Below are 25,659 nucleotides of genomic sequence, written 5' to 3' on the forward strand. Positions count from 1 at the left end.
GGTTTCGCTGACACCGTAAAATTAAGCGCCTCAGCGCTGGGACATCTGCGGCCGCAAAAAAGCAAGCGCGGACCGCGTTTCTTCTCTTCTGAGCTTGGTCTTGACTTGATTCCACTGGGAGCGAAAAATCAACCGCCTCAACATAGTCTTCAACCGCGGCCGCGAAATATGTTCGTGGACCGCGCTCTTCATTTGAGCCCAAATATCCAGTCCTCTGATTCTAACTTTCGCCCTCAGCGGAATATGGACCGCGGCCACGTCAAATAATTCCACTGCCGTGCAATTTCACCGCGGCAGCAGTGTCTGTTGAGCCCAAAATTGCATTCTCTGAACCTCAATCCGCTGAGAGCGTAATTATGGTCGCCTCAGCGGTTTAACTTCCACGACCGCACTATTTCTTTGTTGTTAGCGCTTTTAGCTCAGCTTTGAACTTGTGCAGGCTTCACTCCTTTATGAGCTGGTTATGACTTTCTTGCCTCATTTTGACCAAACACTGCAAACAAGGACATTAAGTTAGTTTTCGGGAATACTTCTCCACATTTTTGATCCAAAACCTAAGCAAAAAAGGAGCATAAGATAGGCCAGAATCCATAGTTATCAATGACCCGCCCCAGCCCCGTTTTAAAATCCTGGTCGTTGGTCTCTAAGATCAACGGCCTAGAATTAACCTACCCCTTTTAATTACCCCCCTTTCACCCAAAACCCTAACCCATTTGCCCACTTACCCGCCGCTCTCATATGCTCTCTACTCTCTCTTCTTCTCTGAAGAAACCCTAGCCGCCGTCACCCTTAATCTTCTCTGATTCCGTTTCAAACATGGAATCAATCCATGATTTACTTACCTATTTCGTAATACTCTATCATTATACACATTATTCTGGCATCACTTAGTTCTTGCCCTTTATTTGGCAAGAACTACCCCTCAAGAATGGGCCAATTAACTTTGATTCTGTGAAGATCTGGATGATCTTCCGTCTCTATGCATGATATATTGAACGAACCCTTATACTTTGGTCCGATTCAGGGCGTCAGTCTCAATTAGGGTTTGAGATTTTCCCCTATTCTTTACTGATTTCTAATTGATACTCTTCCTTTTTTGTGTTTGACTGATATTTTCCTTATTTTGTCTAACCCACCGTGTTTCTCTTATTTTTACTTTATTTCGGCCTAAATATGACTCTAATTGATCTTTGTATAATATTTTCCTTATTCTCTGTTGTATTCCCTTATTTTTAATGATATTTTCGTGATTATGTTCTCTTATTCTCTGTTAATTTACTGAAATCCCTTGTTTATGTATCATTTACCCTAAAATTGATTCTGACTGATTCTGGTATATCTTTCCTATTTGTGTTCGAATAATTTGTTTCCACATTTACTTGTTTAATCTCTGCTATATAAACCCCTCTAAGAAGAGGTTTGAACCCGAGACTTTGACTATTGTTTTCCCACTACTCTCTCGTTCACTCACTGCTATTTTCAAACTCTCTGAAACTATTGAATAACCTCCTCTGTGCAAGCACTGCTCGGAGCCCATTCTCGAGGCTCTTTTGAACTTTGAAGCATCGGGGATTTGGGGTTTTTACTTCTACACTTTGCATTCTTTTAACCTTGCTAGTGGTTAGTGTTTAAACCTTCATAATGTTTAATTTCATTCTTTCTTTCTGCACATGTATCTGAACTTTGGTTTGACTGGGATGGTGTTCATCTTTGATATCATTCTGTGTTAATTGATGCCTGAGAATGGTCTACTGTTCATGTCATGTTTCACCATAATTTGCATCCAGTGATCTCTTATCTCCTAGGATTATTTCTATACCCATATAGCATCTTAACATGTCAATTTGGACTTCAGTATTGTGGTTGTATGTTGATTTGCATGTTATGCTTAATAATGCCTTAGCTCTATGAGGAACCCTTTTATTTAAATGAACTTTCAATGAATCCTGTGTATATTGGAATGTTTTTAAGACCTATTCAAACTCGTTTCATGCTGTCCTAGATTTCCAACTCTATTTTTTTAAGACTCTTGTGATGGTATATTTCCCAGTATGTCTTGGTTTATCTATTGTTCTCTCCTTTCAATGGTTATCAATATGTATATCCCTCTATTGTGTTCAAGTGTTGAGACTAAGTTTAATTTAGACCCTTAGATGTCCACTAGTGCAACCTATGGATGCTTGCGAACATGTCTCTTCTCCTAGTTCCTATGATGTTCGTTTATGTGATACTTTGCTATGTGCACCTTGCTGAACCTGCTAGCTTGCTTGACTGTTTGTGTTGTATGTTCAGTTCAGTGATCTCTATCTACCCTACTTACTTATTACTTTGACATTCTAAATTCCTATTCTTAGCCGGCTGAAAGCCAAGGCTATCTAGGTTCTGTTGTTGGCCTCTCTAGTGTGAGCACTGCTCGGGGTCCAGTTGAGGCCCTTGTGAACTCTGACACACTAGGGCTAGGCTCTAGTCACTCTTCAACTTCTAAACTGTCCCTAATACCCTACATCCCTATCATGTACTGTGTTGATTACAAGTGGTGCAATATTTGGTGTTGTGGTTCACTAAAAGGTTCTGAACTCTCCTATGGACCTATGATCGTGTGGTATGCTAGGCCGAAAATGTTGAAGGCCCAGTAAGGCTAGGTATTTAGTTGTTTATTTGGGCCTGCTATAGGCCTGTCTAATGCCATGTAATATTGCTATTTTACTTATTAATCTGGGCCTGTAATAATACTTATTATAAACAATGGGGGTGTTAGTGAAAATGGGATGGGTAGAATTTTATATCTACATGCCATGGCTAGATAACATGCCTATATGACTTGACAATATGTTTGTTATATGTGTTGAGCCCCATAGAAATCATGATATTAGGAAATCACACACTTCACTTAGCCTGCCTAGTGCTTGTACAAGCATGATCTTTGACTAAATGTTTTACCTGCTCTTATATTCATTTCTGTCCATTCACTAGATATTACGCCTGTAGGGAATGAGCGTTAATAATGTGATGACCCAAAAGGTCATCACTTGTTTTTAAATTAAATTCTGCATTTCGAGGCCTTAAAAACCTCTTTTAGCATCACCTCAATTTGCGTGCGCAGTCCGGGCGCGTAGCCGGAAAGCCTATATGTGAAAATCTGTGAAAAATGATAAATTTTGACTATAAAATGAATTAATTTGACTTCGGTCAACATTTTGGGTAAACAGACCCGGACCCGTGATTTGACGGTCCCGAAAGGTCCGTAGGAATATATGGGACTTAGGCGTATGCCCGGAATCGAATTCCGAGGTCCCAAGCTCGAGAAATGAATTTTTGAAAGAAATTGTTTTCTGAAAAATATAAAGGTTTTTGAAAGTGAAATGTTATGTGAAACCTGAGGTATCGGGCCCGTATTATGGTTCCGGAGCCCGGTACAGGTTCAATAAGATTTATATGTGTTGACGGTAAAGTTTGGTAAGAAACGGGATCCATTTGACGTGATTCAGACCTTAAATGCAAAATTTGATGTTTAAAGAAGTTTTGAGAAATTTCATTGATTTTGAGGTTTAATTCGTTATTTAAGAGGTTATTTTGGCGATTTGATCGCACGGATAAGTTCATATGATGTTTTTGAGTTAGTATGTATGTTTGGTTTGGAGCCCCGAGAGCTCGGGTGAGTTTCGGATAGGCGTCGGAGTGTTTTTGGACTTAGAAATCTGGTATTTCTGCTGTTGCTGGTGTCTGAGTTTTTAACTCTATGCGATCGCGTATTAACCCTCGCGAATGCAGAGCACAAATTGGGAGGAGGGCAGGTTTGCAATATGCGAACGCGTAGACCTGGGTGCGAACGCGGAGCTTTGGAAATTTACTCTACGCGAACGCATCGGGTCAGTCGCGAACACATAGAGTAGGAAGGGGCCTGGGGGCTGGGTAGTTTTAACCCTATGCGAACTCGACCCCTAGCTCACGAACGCGTAGGTCAGGAAAGTCAAACCTATGCGATTGCATAGGCCTGTTCGCGATCGCGTAGTATATTTTTGCCCAGTCACTTAAAACAGTAGCTGAAACGGGAGTCTTCATAATTTTCATAACTTTTTCTTCCAAACTCCAAATTGGGCGATTTTTGAAGGGGGACTTCACCACAAATTCATAGGTATGTAATCTTAGACTCATTTTTTTCAATTTCCATTAACACCCATTAGATTTCTAGGCTTAAATCATGTCTTTAAGGGTAGAAAATTAGGGATTTGGGTAGAGTTAGGGTTTTTTGTATATTTGGGATTTAGACCTCGTTTTGGGGTCGAATTTTGGAACTAATTATATATTCGGGCTCGTGGATGAATGGGTGATCGGGTTTTGGTCCGAACCTCGTGTTTTGACCAAGCGGGCCCGGGGTCAATTTTTGACTTTTTGGGAAGAATGATGGGAAAGCTATAATAAGCATTGGAATTGAATTGCTTAGCGTTTATTGATGTTATTAAGTCAATTAGGTCTAGATACAATTGATTTGGAGCCGAATTCAAAAGGAAAAGCGGTGTTTGAGGTTTGAGTTGGCCGTGGAAGTTCGAGGTAAGTGTTTGGTCTAACCTTAGCTTGAGGGACTAGGATTCGTGTCTTATTTGCTACGTGGTAATTGTGGAGTACGACGTATAGGCATGGTGACGAGTATCTATATGTCGGTGTCAAGCATGCCCGTGAGTCTTGTATCATAATTGTTATGACTTCGTTGTGATTTATTGTGCCTCATATGTTACTATCATCATTGTTCCCTTGCCGGGATGTTTGTTTTGATATTATTGTTCCCTTGTCGGGATGTTGTTGAAATATTATTGTTCCCTTGCCGGGATGTTGTTATATTGCTCTTATTCCCTTGCCGAGATTCTTCGTGGTTGTTGTTGATTTGTAACTAGGATCGGGTGGCACACCTGCCACGAGATAAATGAAATGGGAGCGGGTGGCACGCCTGCCACGAGATAAATGAAATGGGAGCCTGGCGTCACGAGATATATGAAATGGGAGCGGGTGGCACGCCTGCCACGAGATATATGAAATGGGAGCGGGTGGCACGCCTGCCACGAGATATATGAAATGGGATCGGGTTGCATACCTGCAACGAGATACGTGAAATGGGAGCGGGTTGCACGCCTGCAACAAGATGAGAAATGAAAGTGAATTCTGTCTTTGTTTTCCTTATCCTTGTTAGTAGTTGGATTTTGGTTCCTTTATAATTCTCTTGATATTCTGTTTTACCTGATATTCCCCGTAGCATGTTTTCCCCCTCCCATCTTTACTTGTTTATTCTGTTTTACTTTTTGCTGTATATTATATAACTGCACAGGTTTATTTGGTAGTCTGGTCCTTTCCTTGTCACTACTTCGCCGAGGTTAGGCTAAGCACTTACCAGCACATGGGGTCGGTTGTGCTGATACTACACTCTGCACTCTTTTGTGCAGATCCCAATGTTGTGGATTTCGGACCGCAGTGAGGTTTCTGCTTCTGGTCCATCAGGCGACCCGAGGTAGTCCTGCAGGCGTCCGCAGGCCTTGGCGTCTCCCTCTAGCTATTATTCCTGTTTCTTTCTTGTATTTCCAGAGACAGTGTTGTATTATTTCTTTCAGACCTTTATTTGTAGTAATCTTAGACAGTCTGTGAAATTGTGACACCAATCATGGGTAGTTTTGTGATGGAATGGTATTAGCAGTATTATTAACCTTGAAATTTAAGTCTTCCGCTTGTTAAATTTTGTTGATTATTAACTGTTGGATTATAACTGTTAACGAATTCAAAAATGGATTAAGGTAATCTGTTCAGTAATTGGCTTGCCTAGCTCACACTAGTAGGCGCCATCACAACTCCCAAGGGTGGGAAATCCGGGTCGTGACAAATAACCCCCTTACAACCTGCGCCACACTCAATAGATATCATGCCTTAGGATTTTAATTTCTTAAATTCGTTGTTACATCACAGTCTGTCTAGAAAACATGCCTATAGGATCTAAAATCAGTTTCAATTACAGAAATCATGCATATAGGATCTAAAATCAGCTTCAATTATAAAAATACCTAGCTATCATACCAAAAGGTTTAATCTCTTATACCTATAAACAGTAGGCAACCATGTAGGTTTCAGAGATTGTAAACTGCCTGCTTATAAAAATCCAGAATCACATAGAGATCCTGCCCATAGGTTTCTGGAACTTTGACTTGTTAAAATAATGCAACTATCTTTGTTAATTAGTCCACGTGCATTTGTTGTCTAAGTGCGGAGGCCAACTTGAGCCCTTATTTGCTTATAAGTGAAAGTCCAAAATATTTTGTATGTCGCCTAGTATTTTTCATTTTTGAGCAGCCTAAGTTAAAGTCTAGGACCACCCGAAGATAGAAGTCCAAATGCCTCCTGGACCATAGGCATGGGACGGGTAGTGCACGCATAGGGTACGACTTAGAATTGACTAGTGCGCTTTAGGTAAAGAACTTAAAGATAGTAATTGGGTAGCAGGAGATGATAGTCTGTGCCCGCTGAATAATATGAGTAACACCCACCTTGAAGGATTTACGAAGTATTATTTATGTTGCACGGGGTGATCTTTAGGCTAAAAAACTTAGGATCCCCCCCCCCCCCATCTTGCCTTTCGTCAATTATTTGTGTTTAATAATAAACTTCCCAAATTCCTTATTTTTCCTGCACTTGATCTCCTAGACTAATTCATTTAATTGAGTTCGGTCGGGACCCACAGTTGTGGACCTCGGAGAGTGCCTAACACCTTTTCTTCGAGGTAATTTCGAGCCCTTACTCGATCTTTGGTGGCGCAAACTAGTTAAACAGAGTTATCTGCAAATAGGTGCCCTAACGCACCTTAATCCGTTAGATGGCGACTCTCTCTTTTAAAAAAACCTTCCTTAAAAGAGTTGTCACGTGTCGAAACCCGATTTTGCGAGAAAAAGGGGCGCGACAAGGTTTTGTGATATTCTGTGCATGTCGGTTGATGTCTAGAACTTGCCCCGTGTGTTTGCAAAGCGAAATAGTAGTCTTGTTCAGTCTAGGAAGTGATATAGGAATTTCTTTATTGAGCCAGATATATATTTTTACCCACCTAATTGTGATGTATCTTAGTTATCCCCATTGAGCCTGTAATCCTATTTCTGTGGCAACCACACTACAAGATTGACCTCTTTGATTGAATTGTCTATTTGTTTGAACCTTTTACCTCTTGTGAGTACTTAATTTTGTTATGAGCTTGTAAACGCTAAGTGAGGTATGGTCGGATTTTTGAGTGGAACTATAGAAAAAGGAGAAAGGTGCACTGTTTGAAAAATTGTGAGATCCACTTGTGGAGTATTGGAAAAAAAGAGTTTGATTGAAAAAGAAAAAAAAACAAAAAATAAGATCTTAGAAAAAATTAATTTCTTGCTAGTAGTAATTCTTGCTTTGCTTGTGCTTAAAGATATTGGGAGCTTTATGTTATTTTGTATGAAGGTTGGGGTTTGGTTCAACATAAGTGTGGGGTTTGAATTGATAATGTGTATGTATTAAAGTGCTTAGGGAGGTGTAGTCACTATATCCAAATCTATCATACCCATCCTGCAGCCTACATTACAACCAAATTAAGTCCTACTTGATCCTTGACTGAATAAGCTCAATTAGTAAAGTATTACACTACGGGCAAGCCTATGGTATGTTTTCGGTGGCGCATGAATTTTAATTCTGAGAGTGAGTGAATTCTTTCTATCTTGAGTTCCTAATTATTCTTGAAATTTATCATGTGGAGAACTACTATCTATTGTTTGTGTGAGGGCACATGATTTGCGAAAGTAAGGTGAATTCTTTGACCTCGGTGTTAGATTAAGTGAGCATGTTGTGAAAAATGTGTGGTGCTCTTGAGTCGAGTCTTGAGGTTAGGATGTTATGCTATGGTGCTTAGTTTAATTTAAATAGTCTTTGCATGATGCGTTATGGAAGTTGTTTGATAAGAAGGTCGTCTCTATGTGAAGTGCAGTTTGATTGCTCGAGGACAAGCAATGGTTTAAGTGTGGGGTGTTGATGATAGGCTAGAATCCTGTGTTTTAATCATAGTTTGCACTCTAATCATTGTATTTTATTTGTGGTTGAGCTTACATAATAGAAATTTGCGCTTATTACGTGTTTTATAACTTGCAGGAAATGAGTTCGAGCTATTAAGATAATTTGGAGCTAATTTAAACAAGTTAGAGCTTTGAAGTCCGGGTAAAATCCCAAGAAACTAAGTCGGGATCATGTTCGGGGGTCGAGGACCAAGTCTGGATGTCAAAAAGTGAGAAAACAAAATTACTCTAAGAAAATTGCACTACAGCCCCGCGCCATGCGTAGCGCGGCGCGTGGTGCTAGTGAAAAATAGGTCTTTGAACTTCTCCAGTAATGCCTCGCATGGGGCGGTGCATGGCGCGGTGCGCCTGTGTGATTTTCTCAGAGTATTTATCCTGTTTCAGCTTGGAAAGGGTAGATTCGTTCGGACTCATTCCTACATGGTATATATACACCAAAAAGACGCTTTTGAAGGGACTTTTTTGACCTTGGAAGATTTGGGAGGGCATTGGAGGCTACAAGACACGAAATTTCATCATCTTTCCATCAATTCAATACTGGAGTTTGGATTGTAACGTGAGATTGATGTTTTCTCATTCTTTAGTTATATTTGTGATGACTTTCTCCATGATTATGGAGTAGTTTCCCTTAGGGTTTGATGGATATAGTGTTTTGATAAATATTTGTGGATTTTAACTCTAGTTCGTACTTGAATTCGTTTATGGAGTTTTCAATTGTTGCAACTTTTTTCAGCAGTTTATTTAATTGAAAGAGGAATATCTTGGTGATTATTTTTGCATTATTTTGTTTGATTAATTTATTGATTCTGTTAAGTAATTGAAATAGCTTGCTGAATTGTTGATTGAATCAAGTTAGGAGAATATTCGAGAGACGTTTTCCTAAGGACCAATCCATTAATTCATGCATGTATACTTCACAGTGCTTGTATTAGTTCATCTCGTAGAGTTAAGATTTAATCGAGAGAGGAGTCCTAGTTACAAGTTTGAACTAATCATTGAGTATTCGTGAGACTCATTAGAACATTAGAGTGAATTAACTAGAGTTAAGTCTCAAATAGCTATCTTGCACCAATCCTGTCACGATCCTTACTCCTCACATTGATAAGAAACCAACTATGTGAATCTCTAATTCCTTGGCGTCAATTGTCAATTGTTTTACTTTAGTAGTTAACGTAGTTCATAATCATTTAACTCAAGTGTTGATCCTCTTGAATAGCAATTAAACCAGAAATTACTCGAATATTGTTTAAACCCAATCCCTGTAAAGACGATATTTTAATATACTATCTTTGATTAGTGAGCATCAATTTCGTGTTGTGTTTTGCGCTCGTTCAATTGCAAGCCAGGAGAAGCTACTTACAAAGGAAAGATTACACAGGCTCAATATACAAGTAGAAAGTTGTATACGGTAAAAATCGATGGCCCGATTTCACGAGCATCACGGCATCTCGAGGGCTTCCAGTGTTCGACTCCGAGAATCCTCGACGGTCGATTTCGAGACAGTTCGACTTCGAGATGTTATGAGTAATGACCGGCCCCGCCAATGTGAATCACCGGTCTCAACGACTCAAGGTGGCATTCCCAAGGCACGTGACTAGAGCTGACAAATCCTAGTGGACTAGTCTGAAAATGAATCAAGGCATTAGGTGGCTATACCTGCCCCATATCTTTGTAATTAATGCATCTTGTACAGTGTTGGGACCCCTCTTCATATATAAAAAGGATCCTTGTCATTTTGTAAACATCGGTTGCTCCATACTAAAATATACAAGAACATTCTCTCTGCTCTCTAACACATTCTCTTAAGTTCATTACTTCATTTATTGCTCACATTTATTGTGTTCTATCCATTTTTCTTCATTCATTGCTTATTATTGGCCATAAAGAGCCGTCATTGATTCTATTATAACTGTTGTCCACCGATTAGCCCCGATAGCTCCCAGCCGAGCTTCGAACTCGACCCCGAGGTGCTCAAATAAGCCAGCTAGAGGCTCCAACCTTTAGTCATTCGGTTTGGTCATCACCCTGCTCTTAAGCTCTAATCTCGTTTCTAAGTCTTTCACATAGCATCAACTGCTTAACAACTAGCATAAAAATAGATCACGTATTTTTAGAACCTCACATAATCAAATTTAATTGTTATTACCATTTTCACGATAAACAGTTTGGCGCCCGCCGTGGGGCTAAATAAAATAGTAATTATTTTCTTGCTAGTTTCACTACACAAACGCAAGTTATCTTTCACACTTTTTCTTGCCCAAGATCTTTGATTTCAGGTCAAAATGTCCGATTCAGTAAACAACCACGGAGAAAATGGTGTGGATGTTCCAGGTGCTAGTGAACGCGCCAGAGCCAATTCCTGTGGACGCGGTCTCGCGCGACGCCCAGCACGTCGACATAAGCTCCCACACTAACAGGAGCGTGCATCAAGGCAACCAACAAGAAGCCCAGAAAACCCCCAGCTAGGGAAGAACGAGATGTTAGCCTTCACGTTATTTTTGAAATGTTGCAGGCACAACAGCTGGCTATTGCTCAGCTGTAAAGTCACCAGAAGACTCCTAGCACGGTAGCACCGGGGACGGCTCCCCCAGCCGAGCAGATACCAGAGAGATCAAGCAAAAACGGGTCGGCAGCCGACCCCGCCATCGTAAGGATGCTCGAGGACCTCACGAGGAGGATCGAATCGGGCGAGAAGAAGATAGAGGCCAACGATAAAAAGGTCGAGACCTACAATTCCAGGGTCGACCAGATTCCAGGAGCACCCCCGATCCTGAAAGGTGTGGATTCAAAGAAGTTCGTGCAAAAACCGTTCCCACAGGAAGCGGCTCCGAAACCCATTCTGAAGAAGTTCAGAATTCCAGACCTCCCAAAGTACAATGGAACCTCAGACCCCAATGAGCACGTTACTGCTTACACCTGTGCGGTAAAAGGCAACAACCTGAGGGACGATGAGATCGAGTCCGTCCTGCTGAAGAAGTTCGGGGAGATGCTTTCTAAAGGGGCAATGATGTGATATCACAACCTGGCCCCAAACTCGATAGATTCTTTTGCCATGCTAGCGGATTCTTTCATCAAGGCACATGCTGGTGCCATCAAAGTAGCAACAAGGAAATCCGACGTCTTCAAGATTAAACAGAGGGAGAATGAGATGCTGCGAGAGTTTGTATCTCGCTTTCAAATGGAACGGATGGAACTACCACTAGTCTCCGATGACTGGGCAGTGCAGACCTTCACTCAAGGTCTGAATGAACGAAGCTCGGTAGCTTCGAAGCAGCTGAAGCAGAATCTGATTGAATATCCCGCCGTGACCTGTTCAGACGTTCATAACCGGTATCAGTCAAAAATCAGGGTCGAGGATGCCCAACTAGGATCCCCCTCGGGCTCGGTATACCCAAGCAGGCTTCTGGCGAAGGATCCAAAGCCGAACAAAGAAAGGTACCAGCCATACATCGAAGATAGGAGAAACACCCCGAGGCGCAACATACCCCGCAACGACCGAAGGATAGACCGAGGATAGAATCCTTGGGGACTCGTCAACCGAGCCGGATTTGATAGGTACACAGGGCCAATGGAGGTACCTTGCTTGTCAGAATACAACTTTAACATCGACGTATCAGACATCGTGTTCGCCATCAGTAAAATCAAAGACGCCAGGTGGCCCAGGCCCGTACAATCAGATCCTTCACAAAGAAATCATAACTTAGTATGTGAATTTCACAATACGCACGGCCACAGGACCGAAGATTGCCGACAACTCCGGGAAGAAGTGCCCCGATTACTCGCCAAAGGTCACCTACGGGAATTCCTCAACGACCGATCCAAAAATCAGTTTCGGGAAAGAGAGGTGACCAAAAAGAACGAAGCAGATGAGCCGCAACATGTCATCCATACATCTTTTGAGGTATTGACGCCCTGCGGGAACCCTCAGCCAGGAAAGCAAAAACATTCCTCTATAGGGAAAAGCAAACTTGAGGCCCTATCTCGGCTCTGCTACGGCGCACTGGTAGCTCGGCCAATATTATCAGATCAAAGGCGACAGAACAGCTCAGACTGCTTAACCAAATTATGCCTGCCTTTCGAAGTCCTGAACGGACCCAACTGGGCGAATAAAATAATGAGAGCGGAAATCGCCATACCGGTCAATATGACCGGCACGGCCCGAAACACCAGTATCTCCACCATCAAGGGGCTGAAGGATAAACGAACAATGAAATGGCGATAGTGAACTACATCTTCGGTTAAGCCAGAGTAAACAAAGCAGAAGATCGTACTGCATCCTCATTACAAGCGACCAAAACGTATCAGGGCTCGAAACATTGTCGACACGTTCTACAATAAGGTATAACCGCCTGCCGATCCTTTCAGTTTTACTCTACGATAACCTGAGTGCAGGTATCCAATCAAAATGACTAAAGCACTTCTCAAAGGCCTTAGGTTTCAAAAGCATGCGTTGCACTCTTTTCCTTCGCCCGGGTTTTTATCCCAATAAGGGTTTTACCGGCAAGGTTTTTAACGAGGCAACACCTATATGCTACCTAAGGAAAACTCAAGGAGAATTCAAGTCTTCTCTTGCAATCAACCTCGAATACTGGGGGGCATCCCCTCGGAAGATCACCTTCTCGGAGAAGCTAAGATATGCTGAACAGGGTCCTGATAGGAAAAACAATGTACCGGGCCAAACAGTCGAACGAACCGTGCCCGCATAGAATAACCGAGACCTCGATAGCAAAGACATGTATGCTCAAGCAATCGAAGAATAATTTCCATCAAAGCATTTCACGCCTCAAAAGAGACTCGGTATTTTTGCATAAACGGCTCCTCTATTAAAAACGTCCCAAAAACTCGGGGACTGGCGTCGACAACTCAAAACAATGCGACCCCCGGGTCGGAGCTCCTAACTCATAAACCCTCAATGAGGCAACACTGAGATCACAAAACATCTTCAGAGCCAAAAATGTCCCGAACACTCGGGGACTGGCGTCGAAAACTCAAGTCCACATGACCCCCGGGTTGGAAACTCCGGAATTGTAAGCCCTCAATGAGGCAATACCAAGTTTGCAAGTAATGGCTCCCGAGCCGAGAAATCCTCGATAACTCGGGGACTGCCGTCAATCGCCATCTCCATCGCAATGGCTCCCGAGCCAAGAAATCCTCGATAACTCGGGGACTGCCGTGAATCGCTATCTCCATCGACTTATCAAAAATCCAAGGCCATAAGACCCCAAATGGGCAGCTTCGGTCTCGTAAGACCTGTATAAGGCAACAACAATATCTGTAAGACCTCAAGGAAGGCATGAACCATACTTGTACCAAGTATCCAAAACTGTAAGACCTCAAAGGCATGTAAAACTTGTAAGACCTTACTAAAGGCATAAACTCGATCTCAAAGTTAAGGCTATATATCGAACTTGTAAGACCCCTAAAAGGCATACCATCGATATAGACGCTGAAACTACTTCACTCGTGACTAAATGGCTCCGGCCAAACACAAATGACTACGGTCACAAGGTTGTACCAGCCAAACTAACGCGACTCGGGGACGCCCGACCGTCGCTACAAAATCACAGGCCTTCAATTACTTCAAATCTACTTCGAAAAGAACCGGTTAAACAGGCTACGCTCGACATAGGCAAAAGAGCTTCGACCATGTCAGCTCCTAAATACCGGCTTCGAGATACTCAGCCTCCGAGCCGAACCTCCCGAGGTGCTCGATCATCGCCATATAACGACTCGCAATCGGGGTTTTTTATTAAACCGCCGATGAGTCAGGCAAACACTTTCAAAAAATCCTTATCGAGGGAAAAATAAAGCCTACATAAAAGGTCACATCGACCCAAGGCGCAAGAGCCATTGTCGCCAGCCCACATAAAAGGTCGCATCGACCCAAGGCGTAAGAGCCATTGTCGCCAGCCCACATAAAAGGTTGCATCAACCCAAAGCGTAAGAGCCACTGTCGCCAGCTCCAAATTCAAAAAATTGAGGGTCAAATGAGCTCGAGTCGAAACCCAACTCGGAGACTGAACCCAAAATAGTTAACTAAATATGCCCAAGAGCAATGTGTAAGAGTCACTGTCGCCAGCACATACAGAAGGTCGTACCGACCCAACGCGTAAGAGCCTAAGGGCCAGCCCTAAATTCAAAATCTTGAGGGTCGAATGAGCTCGAGTCGAAACCCGATTCGAAGGCTGAACCCAAAATAGTTAACTAAATATGAACCATTGTCGCCGGCTTATACTATAATGTCGCATCGACCAGACGCGTAAGAGCCCACGGGCCAGCCTAATGAGCCCCAGGGCCATACCACGAATCTAAGGATTCCTCTCAACTCAAAGACCAGTTCATCTAGCTAAAATCAAGGCAAAAAGAAATGCAGGAGAAACAAAACCGCGAGGTCTCCTCTTTATACATACATGCGAAAAAATACAAGTTCCATTTACAAACGTGCTTTGAAAGTACTATGTACAGAATCAGAAAGTGAAATCTAACCCCTTGGGGACTATGGCCCATCGGCCTCATCCTCGCTATCCTCGGCATCGGAAAGAAGTGCCTTAGCGCCACACTCGTCCGCCCTTGCCCGCTTCACCTGTTTCGAAAGGTCAAAGCCCCTAGCACGGATCTCTTCGAGGGTTTTCCTTCGAAACTTACACCGAGCATATTCCTTGCTCCTGCCCTCGTGATCGAGAACCTTTCTCAGTTCAGCTTGAGCATCGGCGGCATCCTTCAAATAGACCGCCACTTTCTGGTCAGCTGCGGTTCGGCTCATTACGGCTTAAGCCCGAGTATCCACAACCTCGGCCTTTATCTTCAAGAGCTCAGACTCGAGCTTCGTAATCATATCTGCTCGAACCAAGCTATTATCACGAACTAAGCGAAGTTGAACCTCAAAAGTAGAGGCTTTGCCTAGAGCACCCTTCTCCGCCGAAGCCTGAGTGTCCGCCTGAGCCTTTAGCTCATCATACGCACGTTTGGCTCGGCCAACTTCGTTTCGAAGGCGCTCTACGCCTTCCGTATTTTTCTGCAACTGGAATAAATGAAACATTAGCCTCAGGAGCTAAAAGAGAGAACACACACCCGCTCGGAGCAAAAACTACCTGCTCCTTCAAATAGCTCTCATAATTCAAGCTCCGACTCGCCTCATACCGTAAGCATGCCAGCTTGACTTCCCTTTCATTGTAAAGGAGCCTAAGGGATTTCTCCTCATCCAAAGCTTTCAGCAGCCTGGCCTCACGGCGAAGCAGCTCGGACTTAAGCTTGTCAAAAGCCTGCAAAGGATAACTCAATAAGGAAGGGAAGGTACGAAACTCGAAGGGCCTGTGCCAAAACTCACCACAGAGTGAAGCCGCTGAGATTCCTCGAAGGTCGAGCGCACATCTGTTAGCCTGGCCGCCTCAGCTCCGAAAGAGTCGACCCCGGTCGAGGCACGATTGCTCGGCGCATATGATCCCAGGTTTCGAGTATCCCTCGAAGTACCTCCGATGGAAAAAGAGGACGACAGCGGAGGAGAAACAACCTTTCCAAAGCCAGAGATCGCGGGCGTGGCAGGCTCAATCAATACTTCCACTCCGGGCCCCCGATCCAGGTTCACCTTGCTTAGAGCACCGCCGCCCTGCAAAGGTATCTCTTGCTTATTGGTATCATTCTTTAGCCCAGAAGCTAGAAACCCTTCTCCCTCTCCAAAGGGGAACAGCCTCGCCTCAGGAGGCTCCCCGATGCCTACAATAACAGGGTTAGTACGCAGAAAGAGAAAGTGTTTTTCCAACTGAAAAAAGGGAAGGGAACAAATCGCACGGCACATACTATGATGCTTTGCCTCCCATCTGCCCCTAGACAAAGCTCGCCACTTACGCTCATCGCAGGTCGAGTGGGCCGCCAACTCCCGAGCCTAATGTGGCAGATCAGGGACCTCGCACGGCGTCCATGAAATTGCTGCACAAGAGGGAAAGAAGGCACACTTACGGAATACTCCTTCGCCATATTTAAAAAACTGCGAAGGCACGAGTGTACAACTTACGAGTATGATTCCATTCCTTAGGGAATGGCATAAACTCCACGGGGATAATATCAACAGTCTATACTCGGACGAATCAACTCATCCACTCCCGATCTCCGTCTTCTTCATCATCAACAATGAAAGGCGTGGCCGACCGGCATCGTAAGGTTAGCAGACCTCGATGGTGAAAAGGTCGGTACAACCTGATAAGATGACTGAGCATGAATTCAAGCCTTTCCTTCTCCGCAAAAAACCTCATCATCAATACTATCCGCCAAAAAGACGGATGAATCTGCGCCAAGGTGACCCGGTATTTCCGACAGAAATCAAGCACAACCCTATCAGGGGGACCTAGCATGAAGGGGTACGTATACACGTTCAAAAAGCCCTCAGTGTGATCCATAATGCCCTCTCCCGAGGAAAGTACACGCAAAACTACCTTCTCCCCCGATCTACAGTCTCTCCTCACTGATTCGAGATGCTCCTCTCCTATTAAAGAAATGAACTTCGAGGCATAATCCCGATAACCTCGAACGTTGGGAGTCTCTTCTGGCGAGGGATTCCCTCCCGAAGCAAAGCGCCCAGAGTCAGAGCTCTTTTCTCCTTACTGAGCGGATTCGGGCATAGCATCTATGGCTATAGTAAAACGAAGGAAGGGGAAGTGAAGACTTGGGCAAAAGTTTTGAGTTAAAGGAAAATTGGCACAGGAAAAGAGAACTCTATGAAAGAGGATAACTACTCAGAATAGTAGAATCATCAAAAGGGCGAAGACAACCCTATATATGGAAAAAGCGGCGACCACCCGCCTGCCTTGAAGGCCGGTTAAAAATGTTGACTAAAGCTTTTATTGCTTCTGAAAGACGCGTCGGCGGAATCGCCTCGGTCACTTCACGACCGTATCCTACACTTGACGTCGCCATACGACGTTTCAAGGTCGAAAACCCTGCGTCAACCAAGTCCCGAGGTGGTACTCGACCTCGAGGACCTCCATCAAAAAGAAGTTAGGCTCCAAGAAGCCGTTGGAATCATTGCAAGTCCCGAGGTGGTACCCGACCTCGAGGACCTCCATCAAAAAGAAGTTAGGCTCCAAGAAGTCGTTGGCATCATTGCAAGTCCCGAGGCGGTACCCGACCTCGAGGACCTCCATCAAAAAGAAGTTAGGCTCCAAAAAGCCATTGGCACCATTGCAAGTCCCGAGGTGGTACCCGACCTCGAGGACCTCCACAGAAAGAAGACAGGCCCCAAGTAAACCATTAATATCGCTATAAATCCCGAGACGGTACCCGATCTCGAGGGCCTCCACCAAGAGGAAGATTGGCTCCAGAAAGCCATCAATGTCATTACAGGTCCCGAGATGGTACCCGATCTCGAGGGTTTCTCTCAAGAAGAAAATAAGCACTTAAACTTTACTCATATGGGTTTGGCCTCGGGGTACCATCTACACCCGGGTAAACCCTCATCCGGGATCTATCTACAACGCCTTAAGGCTATCTACGCTAAGTTCAAAACAATTTTCTAGGTGGCCCGGGTTTGAGCAAACCCCCACTCGGGGACTGCTCTCGAAAGCCTAAAGTCAGTCTCTATTCAACTCGAAGTCAGGGCCTCGACGACCCGAGTTTATCAGTCCAATCCGGGCTCGACCCTAGGAACAGAAAAGGGTTCTGCGGGGAGCTGTGTTAATCAATCACAAGTCAGAAAAAACACTCGCCCCCGGGCTCGATATATGTACCAATCGGTGGGGTCAAGCACTCAGATTATTCACAAGCATAGATAAAGGGAAATATAGCATACAACAGCGACGGATTGAAGAAACATCTTTTCCATTAATAGAAAACAGTTACAAAGCCCATGAAGGGTCCTTACATATGATTACAAAGGCCCACGAAGGGTCCTTACATATGATTACAAAGGCCCACGAAGGGTCCTTACACAGAAACAAAGAAGCAAAAAGGTGTACATATATAATTAAAGCCTAGAGCCTAATCTGTTCTCGGGGGTGCATCCTCGACGGCAGTATCTTTGAGCGCCATCATCTCGGGGTTCTTGTCTCGGTCTTCCAAAGTGGTATCTCCAAGGGAGAAGATGGAGAAGAGGAAAGTGGGAGAAGCAGAAGGGGATGAAAAAACGCCATAGCCCGCCAAAGGGCAAAGGTTTCTACCAGGCCAAGAAGATCACGGCCCGGTAGAAGACTTGGCGAGCGTCGGCCTTACTCGCATGGCTACATTGAGTCCACTTCTTGGGACATTGTGCCGTGCGAGTTACCAGCCAGAGGTGTCGCTTCACCCCACGGAAAGCGAGAGGGATGAAGTGCCACACCAGGCGGGGGTAGGAGAGTGAGCAGCGGTGTATAGTCTGAACACCCTCGTGAGCAGCGGTGTATAGTCTGAACACCCTCGTGAGCAGCGGTGTAGAATCCAAGTATCTTCCCAAGTCGGAAGAAATCGGCCCCTACCTCTTCATCTGGATCCAACAACAACAACAACAACGACAAGGCAGTGTGATCCCGCTCGATAAGGGAAAGCCCTGAAAAAGGGTCGTGGATTAACTGGCGGAAACGTCACCATGTAACCTCAAGGCTGTGGGCCTCAAACATGAGAGATATCAATGGATGAGGATGAAGAGAAGGAAGAGGTGGAAGGATATTGGAAAACACTTGAATGAGGAAATGGTTCCAGGAGGTTCTCTTTTATAGGGGGTGGCAACGTAACCGGCGGCCCCATTAATGCCCTTGAAAGACGTATCGGCAGGAGCAATTAATGCGTTTCTAAAAAATGGACTGACGACGATATTATTATTTTGAAGAATAAAGGTCGACAGTGCAGTGAATAATTCTGGAAAAGTGGATTGACGGGACGCTTCAGTTATCACAAAGGCTGACGACATCAATATGACATCACCACGGGAAGCTCGAAGAGATGGGTATCAAAGTCGTTTCTTATCGTTCCACTCTAAGAAACGCGGGGACTATCTGTATACGGTAAAAATCGATGGCCCGATTTCACGAGCATCACGGCATCTCGAGGGCTTCCAGTGTTCGACTCCGAGAATCCTCGACGGTCGATTTCGCGACAGTTCGATTTCGAGACGTTATGAGTAATGACCGGCCCCGGGACAATGTGAATCACCGATCTCGGTGACTCAAGGTGGCATTCCCAAGGCACGTGACTAGAGCTGACAAAGCCTAGTGGACTAGTCTGAAAACGAATCAAGGCATTAGGTGGCTATACCTGCCCCATATCTTTGTAATTAATGCATATTGTACTGTGTTGGGACCCCTCTTCATATATAAAGGGGATCTTTGTCATTATGTGAACGTCGGTTGCTCCATACTAAAATATACAAGAACATTCTCTCTGCTCTCTAACACATTCTCTTAAGTTCACTACTTCATTTATTTCTCACATTTATTGTGTTCTATCCATTGTTCTTCATTCATTGCTTATTATTGGCCATAAAGAGCCGTCATTGATTCTATTATAACTGTTATCCACCGCTTAGCCCCGATAGCTCCCAGCCGAGCTTCGGACTCGACCCCGAGGTCCTCAAATAAGCCAGCTCGAGGCTCCAACCATTAGTCATTCGGTTTGGTCATCACCCTGCTCTTAAGCTCTAATCTCGTTTCTAAGTCTTTCACATAGCATCAACTGCTTAACAACTAGCATAAAAATAGATCACGTATTTTTAGAACCTCACATAATCAAATTTATTTGTTATTACAATTTTCACGGTAAACAAAAGTGACAATTGCTGCTTATGTGAGGAAGGAACCACGGAAACTCAACGCCATCTGTTTGTTGAATGTAGATAGATCACTAAAGTATGGAATGCATTGACAACAATACCAATACAGAAGAAAGGAGTGATGTAATGTATACAGTGGATAAAAAGAAGACATTGGAGGCAATTCAAAAAAGAGGTTCTAGCAGCAACAAGGGGTGCGATGAATTATCATACATGGCAAGGGCGAAACTGAAAGATTTTTAGAAATACAAATGTAAATACAAGTTTTGTTATAGCACAGATTCAGAAAGAGATAAGAGAAAGAATAGGATTAGTGCAATACTCAAAAAAACTAGTAGATGTTATAGTTTGATTCAAAAGCTATGTAATTAGTTTGAGGTTTTCTTGATAGGTCTAGGTCATGCTCATAGAACCCTTCCTAGAAGGTGGCTATGACCCTAGATGCTCATGAGTTGTATAAAGTTTTTTGTTAATGGTAATTTCACTGGTTATTACCAAAAAAAAAAAATTGGAAACTTACAACTTTTAATGAACTATTACAAATCAAATATATTATATTATTTGATTGCGAAAATTATAGTTGTGAAAAGACTAATGAACGTAAAATATAAAAATTTGTCACTTTACTTTCAGATACTACAACACCACGATCTAAAACAATTTTAGCGCCTAATCGCCGGTATAAGCTGCTCAACTTGGTTTGGAAATGGAAGACTCAAATACTTGGGCTTACCCGTCAGTGCTCAAGTCCATTCAGGCCCATTACTGGCCCAATTTTTTTTTATTGAAGCCCAATTAAATGTGGGCTTGGGCGCAAAGTTTGGAGTTTTCCTAAAAACTTAAATAGATAGCGTCAAATATTATTTGGATTTTGTGAAGAATATATATATATGCACAAGTTTGTACATCATGCCCTTTGCAATTTTAAATTAAAGAAAATAATATTTTAAATCTCTTATGTGTAAATGACAGATCTCTTATGTGTAAAAATAAATCTCTTATGTGTAAAAAAAAAAATAAGGTCATAAAAGTAAAAACAAATTTATAAAGAGCCAAAAAATAACTGACCCATATTTCTCAATGCATTCATATGTATTATTCTCAATGCAACCACCTTTTTTTTCTTTTCTTGAAAGGATTTTGATCTCCTGTAATATCCTTTCGACACTTGGGAGCTTTGTGGGAATAAAGGAGTCTTGTGCAAAAAGATAGTAGTAGGCTTTTAACTTATTTAACAAGTGTTAGTGTAATTAAAAATAAAAAATAAAAAATGTAAACTTAGAAAATAATAAAAATTCACTTCTCTATTTTCTTGTAAACTTATCTTTCTTTTTCAGCTCGCGATATTTCTATAGTGTTGCCACTTTCATTTTTGATAAACTAGTACTCCCTCCGGTTCACAATAAGTGATCAGTTTCCTTTTAGTACGCCTATTAAGAAAAGGAATTTTTACATTCCTATACCACATAGGAAACCTTTTTACCCTACATGTTTAAGGTTTGAGTAAATTACACTTAGTATACCAAATTACCAATCCTATACCATGCTTAATTAAGGGTCTAATTAATGGACTGTTTTTACTCCTTAATTAAAGGTATCCATATCTAATTAATGGGCAGTTTTTACTCCTTAATTAAAGGTATCCATATATCTCACGTTTCTCTCTCCTTACCCCTCACCCCCTCACCTACGTTTTTACCCATACCCCACATTCTTTCTTGTTCTTCATCCACGATTTCCACGATTGCAAGATCAATCAACCAAAGATGTCCTTGAGATGCATTAGCCAGCGAAATCTCATTATATTTGAATGTCGTGCCAATTTCCTCTGCAACAATTGTTTTTGGGTACCAAACAAATTCCCTCTTCTGAAAAAGTCAAAAATGAGAAATTTATTAGTAAAGAGACTAATATGAAAAGCTGCCGACAACTTCTCCAAACGACTTAGAAATACTGACTGTTGAAGCCCTCGCCTAGATTTACTGTTTGTCGTGTATTTTGTAGTGTAATTGCAGTGTAATTGTAGTGTAATTGTAGATTTAGTGTAATGGATATGATCCGTTGAAGCCCTTACATAGATTTACTGTTTGTAGTGTAATTGTAGTTAGTTTGTAGTTTATGTAGAACATTCCACGATTAATTGTAGTCTAAAATGTAGATATAATGTAGACACGATTGTGGATGATGTGTTTCCTGTTTGCCCTGTAACTGTAGGTAAATTGTAGTTATTCTTATATTAGGTACTTAAACTGTAGGTAATTTGTACATTCACTGTAGTTATTCTTATATTAGGTACTTAAACTGTAGGTAATTTTTGGATGTTTACCTCCAAGTTCTATGTAATATTTGTATATAACTGTCAGTTGAATATAAATTACACAACAAAAAATAAGAAATAAACACTCCAATCGTAGAATGTGTTATCCACAATTAATCTGCAAATTGTCTACAAAATTTTACAAAACTACAAATTAACTACATTTAACCTACATTATAACTATAATCTGGAAACAATTTACACATGGTAGTTCTTCAAGTTGGAATTGGCCACAACTACATTTCTTGTTTTCTAAACACACAATGTACCGCTTCACACCATCCAACACAGTATGTATATGATCTGTTGAAGCCCTCACCTACATTTTCAGAACAAACACAAAGAAAAAAATCAATATTAAAAATATAGTATCTACAATATATCTACATTTTATCTACAATTTATCTATAAATTAACTACAAACTACAAGTAAACTACAATTTGCCTACAATTTATCTACATTCGGGAGACATTGTATATTAAAATATTTTTTTTCTGCACCAAATAAAGAACTTATAGTCAAATTGTAGATATATGTAGTAAATTTGTAGATAATATCATAAAACTAAAATTCTAAGCATTTTCGAACTACACAAACCTGCATTCTCATCTACCACAATGGCATCAACTTCAAAATCTCTAAATCTGCCATAGTTATCCCAATTCCCATTCAATTTTAGCATTATTGGGATTTTTGACATGATTTCGTGTAGTTGAGAGAAAAAAGATGAAGAACAGATATAGGTTCGACAATTTGAGTACTGAGGACGATGAAGAACAATTTTGAATTCTACAATTTGTATTGCGTTGTTGAAGCTTCTGAAGCTCTGCGTTTTTTTTGAATTGTAGTGAAAGAGAGAATTACGCAGCAATCAGATCTCTTTCCATTTCAAATTTTGAATTTAATGTGGAAAGAATCAAACACAGATTTTGTGCCTTTTTTTTTGCGCGTTTTAAATGGCAGAATCTGCCTAATTATGGATTGGTATATAAATTATAGTTAAAGTATGGACTGGGCGGGTAATTAACAAATTATGCACATTTTTGGTAATAAGGTTTCATATATGGTATAGGAAGGAAAAAATCCCTTAAGAAAATGCTAAATCCTATACAAAAATACCTAGTATGACTAAACTACCCTATTAAATATTGGTCACATAGTTATAGTGAGGAGTGAGAAAACTTTTTAGGGATATGCACATAAGGGTAATAAAGTAAAAGCAAATTGAATTTTTTCTTGATTAGCTAATTGGACACTTCTTTTTAATAAAATAAAAAAGTAAACTGAAGAGGAGCGAGTACTATTAAAGTCGGCAACCCAACAGTATATAAGAAAATTTTCTTGTTTCATTTTCGTTACAAACTCAGACGCAAACGCAAAGTCAATAAAAATCTGAAAAGCTTCAGTAATAGCCATGGAAACGCTCACGTCTTACTCCCCTTCTCTCTCCATATTTTCTCCTAAATCCAAAGACCTTCCTTCTTCTGTTTCCCGTAAATTTGTCAAGTTTTCCGTTTCACGTAAAAGTATATTCACTAATCTTTCTCATATTTAAACATTTATTACCACTGTTTATTACTTTTAACACAAATTGTTTTTTTTTCTATTTTTTTCAGATAATGGAAATGAACCTGATTTTCAATCGGATGCCATTGACTGCACCAGCATCGTTCCAATCCTCAATAATCCTACTCTATCCAAGGTATTTTCGATTGATCTTTCTTAAAGTTGTAACCTTTTTCGATTTTGTCGGGTTTGCCCGAAATTATGGTAGTTTTTGGGATTTTGATTGGTGGGTCTGCTCTATCCAAAGGTATTTTTGATTGATCATACTTAAAGTTGCTATCTTTATTTGATTTAATTGTTGGGTTTCTATGAAATTAAGGTAATTTTTGGGTTCTGATTTGTGAGTCTGCTCTATTAGAGGTATTTTTTATTCATCAACCTCAGACTTCCCCGTTTTTCCTTTTTTTTTATTTGTTGAGTTTTCACGAAAAAGTTGGTGATTTTGAGGTTTTGTAGGTCTAATTATTTAAGGTAATTTTGATTCATCTCTCTCGTATATCCTATTTTTTATTTGATTTAATTGTTGGGTTTCCGCGAAGTCGTGGGGATTTTTTCCAATTGGTGGATCGTGCTAGAATTTTTTTGAATAATCATCCGCAAAGTTCCTTTCTTTGTCTAAATTCTTGTTTTTACGAAATTGTGGTGAATTTGGGGTTACTGAAAAAGAATAACGATAACAACTACGCCTCAGCCCCTAACAAAGTTGGGGAACGATCATACAAAGGTTCCATCAAGGAGTGAAATAGAACATGAAACCGTAACCTCCCAGGCGATGGGAGGAGTTCATTTCTCATCTGTGTGTCCATGAAGTTTAAATTGTTGGGTCTTTAGGAAATTGTGGTGAATTTGGGGTTCTGATCAGTTGGTTGTTCTGGGATTTTTTACCAGGATGCTGCGATGGGTTTGGTCCTTAGTGCGGCTAGTGTAAGAGGCTGGACTACTGGCTCAGGCATGGAGGGGCCACCCGTGCCTGCTGGTTCAGATTCTGAATCCAATACAGACCAAATTTCCACCTTCCCTTGGTCACTCTTTACTAAATCTCCACGAAGGCGTATGCGTGTGGCCTTTACTTGCAATGTCTGTGGCCAACGTACCACTCGTGCCATCAATCCCCATGCTTATACTGATGGCACTGTTTTTGTCCAGGTACTTGACTTACAATCACCTTATTACCTCTATTGAGCGTGTAATATATGGTAGTTAATTTATTTGGTTTCTTGTTTTGGCAGTGTTGTGGATGCAATGTGTTTCACAAGCTTGTGGACAACTTGAACCTGTTTCATGAGATGAAATGCTACGTCGGCCCCAACTTCAATCCGAATCCGGACAATGATATTGGCTTCAAGTATTTTGATTTGGATGATGACAACAACGATGGCATATTTCCCCTTTTGTAAGGTCTGGTAGAAGGATGTGTAGAGATTAGTGTTATACATTCCACTGCTTCTATTAGGCAATTTCTCTCCTCATGTGACTGTAAATAACAAGTATACCCTGTTAATATGTCTATGTTAATAATTGAATCTGTACAAATTGAAATATGCATGTCCATATGTCTAATCTTTGTTGATCTTAAATCTTTCGAGTTCTATTGTGGGATTTGTTTGGATGAGGGGCTCTGTGCTCCTTAATGTTTTTAGATTTCACGTGAGTTTGTGCTGCTGTTATTCTTATATGCGACGACTTTGTTCTGTATTTTCTAATCAAAGTGTCTCTTACGATTATTCTATCTATGCTGTTTTTTGTGTGCTTGGACATCAAAATCCCAACCAGTTTGGCTTTTGTTTCCATGTGCTTGCTAACTCAATAGTTTCTTTGTGTTTTTCGGTTTGAAGTTTTACACTATGGTTGTTTGTGGTGAACATGGTGGGGATTGTAGGGGTGAAGTAACAAAAAGATGGGTACTGATTATCTCCGTCGAGTATAAGAGTCAGATAATGAGGTAAAAGTAGAGCATATGATATCTTCACTGTCCCTTCAG

At 41.7% G+C, this 25,659-nt stretch overlaps 1 protein-coding gene across 1 annotated transcript; it reads left to right on the forward strand.

The window, feature by feature from the left end:
- LOC109224814 lies at positions 23,445-25,329 on the forward strand. The gene is made up of 4 exons (XM_019389352.1): positions 23,445-23,638; positions 23,729-23,814; positions 24,567-24,824; positions 24,908-25,329. The coding sequence occupies exons 1-4, from the start codon at positions 23,527-23,529 to the stop codon at positions 25,073-25,075; spliced, it is 624 nt and encodes a 207-aa protein (XP_019244897.1). The 5' UTR covers positions 23,445-23,526; the 3' UTR covers positions 25,076-25,329.

This window comes from Nicotiana attenuata, chromosome 4 (genome assembly GCF_001879085.1).
Source record: "Nicotiana attenuata strain UT chromosome 4, NIATTr2, whole genome shotgun sequence".
Classification (NCBI taxonomy): Eukaryota; Viridiplantae; Streptophyta; class Magnoliopsida; order Solanales; family Solanaceae; genus Nicotiana; species Nicotiana attenuata.

Coding starts and splice junctions, on each gene's coding strand:
- LOC109224814 (XM_019389352.1), top strand. CDS start 23,527: ATGGAAACGCTCACGTCTTACTCCCCTTCTCTCTCCATATTTTCTCCT. Junction 23,639..23,728: donor GTTTTCCGTTTCACGTAAAA/GTATATTCACTA, acceptor TATTTTTTTCAG/ATAATGGAAATGAACCTGAT. Junction 23,815..24,566: donor ATAATCCTACTCTATCCAAG/GTATTTTCGATT, acceptor ATTTTTTACCAG/GATGCTGCGATGGGTTTGGT.